The following is a 6,264-nucleotide window of genomic DNA, read 5'->3' on the forward strand; positions in this document are numbered from 1 at the left end:
GGATTCTAGGACTTGATAAGTTTCCAGGAGCAATAATTTATCTTCAAAATGACATTTGGTATGTTTCATCAACAGCCATGAAGGCTTCCAAATGCCAAGTTATTTCACAATGCTTCTGTGACTAAGAATTGTGCTGAATGGTTGTGAAACATTTTCCAGCAATGAAATAGGAAACATAAACAGATATTGAATTACCACACTTGTATACACAGGTATCCTATATATGGGATATATAAAAATCCATACAGCCAAATATATATCATTTTAGAGTCAGTCCTTAGGTGGGTTCACAGAAAGTAAATTTAAAAAGATATCAATGAGGGCACCTGGATGGCTCAGTCGGGTAAGCATCTTGACTCTTGGTTTTGGCTCAGGTCATGGTCTCAGGGTTGGGAGATGGAGCCCCATTTCAGGCACTGCTCTCAGCAGGGAGTCTGCTTGAAGATTCCCTCTGCTTATTCCCCCTCCCAAGTAAATAAATAAGTCTTTTAAAAAAAAGACGTCAGTATGTACACACACATATATTTTCATCTTGGGCCATTGTAATTTTCACTGTTATCAGGAGACAGGGTCTGAGTTATACTCATTGATACTGATATGACTGATTATACACTGATGGCTGATGTAACACTCAACATAAGGAATACTTGGGGTTTAAATTTACCACAAAATAAGAGAAATCTTCACAGAGTAAAACTCACTGGTCTTAGATCTAAGTTTTAATTTCTTCTCTTTAGTGCGATTGTGAAGGAAGGAACATGTCAGGCTTGTTCCCAGCTATCTCCAGCACTCAGGGAAGCGCCTGACGCATAACAAGCAAGCACTCCACAGGTGTTGCTGGTTGACTGACTGACTGACTGACTGAATGAATGAATAGATGAATAGATGAGCCACCAGTGGCCTGAAAGAATGTATGCGGGAGCTGTCAGTGACCTCAATCACTAATGGTCCATTCCAGATAGAAATAGCCATTTTGATACACTGAGTTCTTTTGCTCCATAGTCCCCCCCTCCTTTTTTTATCAAGGTATACTTGACATACATTTTATTAGTTTCAGGTATACAACAGATGATTCATATTTGTGAATATTACGATCACCACAGTAAGTCCAGTTAACTTCTGCCCCATATGTAGAGGTTTTTTTTCATTGTGATGAGAACTTTTAAAAACTTACTCTCTTGGCAACTTTCAGCTGTATAATACAGTATTATCAACTACAGACACCATGCTGTACATTGCATCCCCTTGACTTATGTATTTGATAACTGGAAGTTTGTACCTTTTGACTCCCTTCACTGATACCCCCCACCCCCCAGCCCCGGGCAACCACCTGTTTATTCTCTGTCTCTATGAGCTTGGTTTTGGTATCTTGTATTTCCATTTTTCTTTGTCTCAGGTGTTTTATTTTACTTCTCATTTCTTTGTTGACCCATTGGTTTTTCAATAGCATGTTGTTTAGTCTCCACATATTTGCGAATTTTCAGTTTTCTTCTTGCAGTTGATTTCTAGTTTCGTACCATTGTGGTCAGAAAAGATATTAGTTATGATTTTAATCTTTTCAAATTTGTTAAGACTTGTTTTGTGGCCTAACATACGCTCTACCCTGGAGACTGTTCCATGAGCTCTTGAGAAGAATATATATTCTGTTGTTTTTGGATGGAATGTTGTTTATATATCTGTTAAGCCCATGCGGTCTAATGTGTCATTCAAGGCCAATGTTTCTTCATTGATTTTCTGTCTGGATATTCTATTCATTGATGTAAGTGGGGTATCAAAGACCCATATTATTATTGTATTGCTGATAATTTCTCCCTTTAGGTCTGTAATATTTGCTTTATATATTTAGGTGTTCCTATGTTGTGTGCATATATATAAGTGCTATATCCTCTTGTTGGATTGACCGCTTTGCCATTAGGGAATGCCCTTGTCTCTCTTTACAGGTTTATTTATTTATTTATTTATTTATTTAAGATTTTATTTATTTATTTGACAGAGAGAGATCACAAGTAGGCAGAGAGGCAGGCAGAGAGAGAGGAAGGGAAGCAGGCTCCCTGCCCAGCAGAGAGCCCCACGCTGGGCTCAATCCCAGGACCCTGAGATCATGACTTGAGTAAAAGCAGAGGTTTAACCCACTGAGCCACCCAGGCACCCCTACAGGTTTTGTTTTAAAGTGTATTTTGTTCGATGTGAGTATAGCTACCCCAGTTTTCTTTTGGTTTCTACTTGCATGAAACATCTTTCTCCATCATTTCACTTTTTCAGTGTGTCCTTAAATCTTAAGTGAGTCTTTTGTGGGCAGCATAGAAATGGGTCTTGTTTTTTAATCTATTCAGCCACTCTTTAATCTTTTGTTCAGAGACTTTAGTCCATTTACATTTAAAGTAACTGGGCATGCAGTTACTGACATTGACATTGTTTTCTGGCTCTTTCTAGGTCCTTTCTTCTTCTGTTCCTTTCTTCTCTTCTGTGGTTTGATGACTTTCTTTAGCGGTCTGTTTCGACTCCTTTCTCCTTTTTTGTGTATCTACTGTAGATTTCTGCTTGGTGGTTACCATGAGGCTTATATGTAACAACTTGTATTTATAACAGTCTATTTTAAGTTGGTAACAACCTAAGTTTGAACACATTCTAAAGCCCTACATTTTTATTCCCCCTCCATTTTTTTTATTTGAGGTCATATTTTACATCTTTTTATTTTGTGTATTTCTTAACTAATTACTTTGATTAGTTTTACAACTTTTGTCTTTTAACCTTCATACTAGCTCTATAAGTGATTAATTCACTACTTTTCTGTATGTTTATCTTTACCAGTGAGATTCATACTTTCGTATGTTTTCTCATTACTAGTTAGCACCCTTTCTTTTCAGCTTAAGGACATCCCTTTAATATTTCTTGTAAGTATTGATGAACTCCTTTAGATTTTGCTTATCTGGATAACTCTTTACCTCACCTCCGCTTCTGAATGATAATTCCACAGGGTAGAGTGTTCCTTGTTGTAAGTTTTTTCCTTTCAGCACTTTGAATGTATCATGACATTCCTTCTGGTCTGCGAAGTTTCTGCTGAAAAATCTGTGGACTGCCTTATGGGGTTCCCCCTGTATGCAAGGGAGAAGTTGTTTTTCTCTTGCTGCTTTTATGATTCTCTCTTGTCTTTAACTTTTAACATTTTAATTATAATGTGTCTTGGTATGGTTCACTTTGAGTTTGTCTTATTATGGAACTCTATTCCTGGACCTAGATGTCTGCTTCTTTTTCTCCACCTCAGTCTGATGCTGTAAAATGAAGAAATGAGTCTCTTCCACATAAAGTTCTGGGCATTTTTCAAGGGGCTGCTCCTGTGCTGGGCCCTGGGGCAGGACAGTTGGTTTGCAGTTCCTCCATTCACCACAGATCTGTGGTTCTTATATGCTCCAGATCCATTGGTCTTAAAAGCCAGATGTTTTGGGGGCTTGTTTCTCAGACGCCTGTATTAAAAGCTGGGGTGCCTAATCTGGGGTATGAGTCCTTGGCTTCTGAGGGAGAAGGTCCATGTTTTGAGTTCCCTCCTGATTGTGGGTGGCCCTGTCTGGGTGAGGCTTATGGTGAGATTTCATCTCAGTCTTTCCTACCCACTTTCACATGGTTTCCCTCCCTTCTGTCTGATGTTATGGGGTTGGTCTGACTGTTTTTAGGTTTTTTTCCCCAGAGAAACTTAGTGTGTCTATGGGAGGAGATGAGTTTAGGATCTGCTTATGTTGTCTTCTTTTTTTTTTTTTTTTTTAAAGATTTTATTTCTTTATTTGAGAGAGAGGAGAGGGAGACAGAGAGGGCGTGCAAGCATGAGCAGGGGAGAGAGGCAGAAGCAGATGGAAAAGCAGCCTCTCCTCTGAGCAGAGACCCTGATTCGGGACTCAATCCTAGATGCCAGGGATCATGACCTGAGCCAAAGACACATGTTTAACCGACTGAACCACTCAGGCGTCTTGCTTATGTTGCCTTTTGGAGCTAGAACCCCATTTTCCATCTCTTTTCCCCCTTCATTTCTGTGTGTTTACACATATGAGACCCAAAGCAAACAGGGCCCCAAAGTACACGATATTGCTACATTACAGTCTTTACTAAAGTGATTTTTCAACACTTGCATGTTTTAACACCCAGCATACAAGATGTACAAGAGGAGACTGAAGAGTGACCACAGAAAAAAGGACACAGGTTGTGCAGAAGGCTGCCACGAAAAGAAATCTGCTTCTCTCAAAGAGACCAGTGCTTTCTTGGAGGCGAATGAAGAAGTTGCCTTAACTCCGGGACCTTCGGTGCTGATGGATCTCCACACAGCTCTTGAGCCATCGGGCCACATCTCCTCTTGTACCTAGGAAGGGTTGCTGGCCTGCCTGGTCTCCGTCTTCCTCAGCGGCCAGTAAAGACAGTGCAGAGCTGATGTGTGGATCTCATTGGCAGGGCCTGTAGGAATATTTGGATATTTATATTTTCATGTGGTTTGTGAATTGTTATTGGATCCATTTTTGAAAATGTATTTCACTTACTTCAGGGAGTTTTTTTTGGGGGGGGGGGTGCTCAATACATCTACTAGGTGCTGTGTGTGTTCTTGTCTTCCCGTGCAGTGAAGATTAATCCCTGTTGTTATGCGAAGTCGTTCTGGATTAGATGTCACCTCCCACTGCATACAGCTCTCATAAAAAAATGTGGTCATGTCAAAAACGGTTGTTATTTTTTAAGGGCTTGGAAATCTTTTTGGATTATAGATGTAATACAGTGTAGAGGGAATTAATGACCACTTGAGGTTAAAATGTGAATGCCCCATATTTTCACTCTCTAATGATAAGCACATGTATAGCCTTCTAATTTTTGTTTGTTATATCATTTTAAGAAACATTGAGATCATTCTATATATACTGTTTCATAAGTCATTTAATGACATAGTATGGAGAATCTTGTCATGTCAGTTTTTGTTGATCTACCTCATTCTTTAGAACAGTGGCTTCACAGAAGTATTCCACTGCATAGAAGGACTGTAATTTATTAAGCCATTCCTTATTTGTGGACATTTAGATAGCTTTGAACTTATTGGTATTATAATGCTGCTGCAAATACCCGAACTGTTGTGCAAGTATTTTTAGAGGATCACTTCCTACAACTTGAAATGTCAGGCCAACCTCACATTCAAATGTTGGGCAGGCTGCTGTCCGATGATGTACAGCAGTGACCGAATGGAGCTGGCTTCCCACAGCTGCACCAGTCTGAAGAATGATCAATTCTGATTTGTGAAAATATCTCATTTATTGCATTTAAAAAAATTATGACTGAAGTAGAGTATTTTTCATGATCACTTGCCTATTCATGTCCTTTGCTTGCCTTGCTATTTGCTTTCCTTTTTGATTGATACATTGTAACACATGACAAATAATGACCCTTTGTCCTGTTTTGTCAACATTTTACCTGCTTTCAATCTTTTTTGTTTTCCTATGTCTTTTGTCATATAGAAGCTTTGAATTTTCTACATATTCAGCTTTATTAGTCTTTTTAAAAATGCTTTTTGACCTTGGTGCCTGTGAAATGTTAGAATGTTGATGTTTTTGTGTGGATTATGAATTGTGAAAGTATTTCTTTTTGAGAATGTATTTGCATGAAGTTCTGTTTGGGGGTTTGCTCAACAAATTTATCCTCTGCTGTGTGTACTGTCTGGCATAGGCAAAACCCATTCCCCTCTCTTCTTACATTATTAAAAATATTTCCCATATATTTTCCTATAACTTTTATGAACGAAATATGTAAATGGTTATTCCATTATGCATCTACATTTTTGTGTGGTGTGTTAAGAATCTAATTTTTTATGGCTAATTGATCCGACATCATATATTGAATCATTCATCTTTTCTGATTTGAAGTGCTGCCTTTCTCATACAACTTCCTATATAATGTGGGACTCTACTTAGTTCCATTTTTCTCTATTTTTATTTGTAAGTTTTGAAATGTGTAAGAAAGTATATTGTCTGAGATTTAGTGCTTTATAATTTTAATTTGTAAGTTTTCCCGAGAACCTGTGGGTTAATATGATGGTAATGATTATTGTGGCATATTCACGACAATTAAGAATGCCATTGCGGTAGTACAGAAAGAGCCCCATTAGGTCACAAGTATATTTCTATGGAAAAGAACTATGTAGACTGTGACATGTTTGTTGGTTCTCAACTGCTGCTTTATTACTTGAGGATTCCATTTATCTACCTGATGAATGTTTATGTGTCAAGAAACTAGTCTGTGCTG

The 6,264-nt window shown here is 38.3% G+C and overlaps 1 protein-coding gene across 1 annotated transcript in view; it reads left to right on the plus strand.

Annotated features, from left to right (window-relative positions):
• Window positions 1-5,840, plus strand: part of SLC10A6 (solute carrier family 10 member 6) — a 29,376-nt gene extending 23,536 nt beyond the window's left edge. The window contains exon 6 of the mRNA XM_059173339.1: window positions 4,138-5,840. Coding sequence (XP_059029322.1) covers window positions 4,138-4,352 — 215 coding nt within the window. The 3' untranslated portion in view covers window positions 4,353-5,840. The remainder of the gene's footprint in view (window positions 1-4,137) is intronic.
• Window positions 5,841-6,264: the final 424 nt, after the last annotated feature.

Source organism: Mustela lutreola, chromosome 1 (assembly GCF_030435805.1).
Source record: "Mustela lutreola isolate mMusLut2 chromosome 1, mMusLut2.pri, whole genome shotgun sequence".
In the NCBI taxonomy this organism is placed as follows: Eukaryota; Metazoa; Chordata; class Mammalia; order Carnivora; family Mustelidae; genus Mustela; species Mustela lutreola.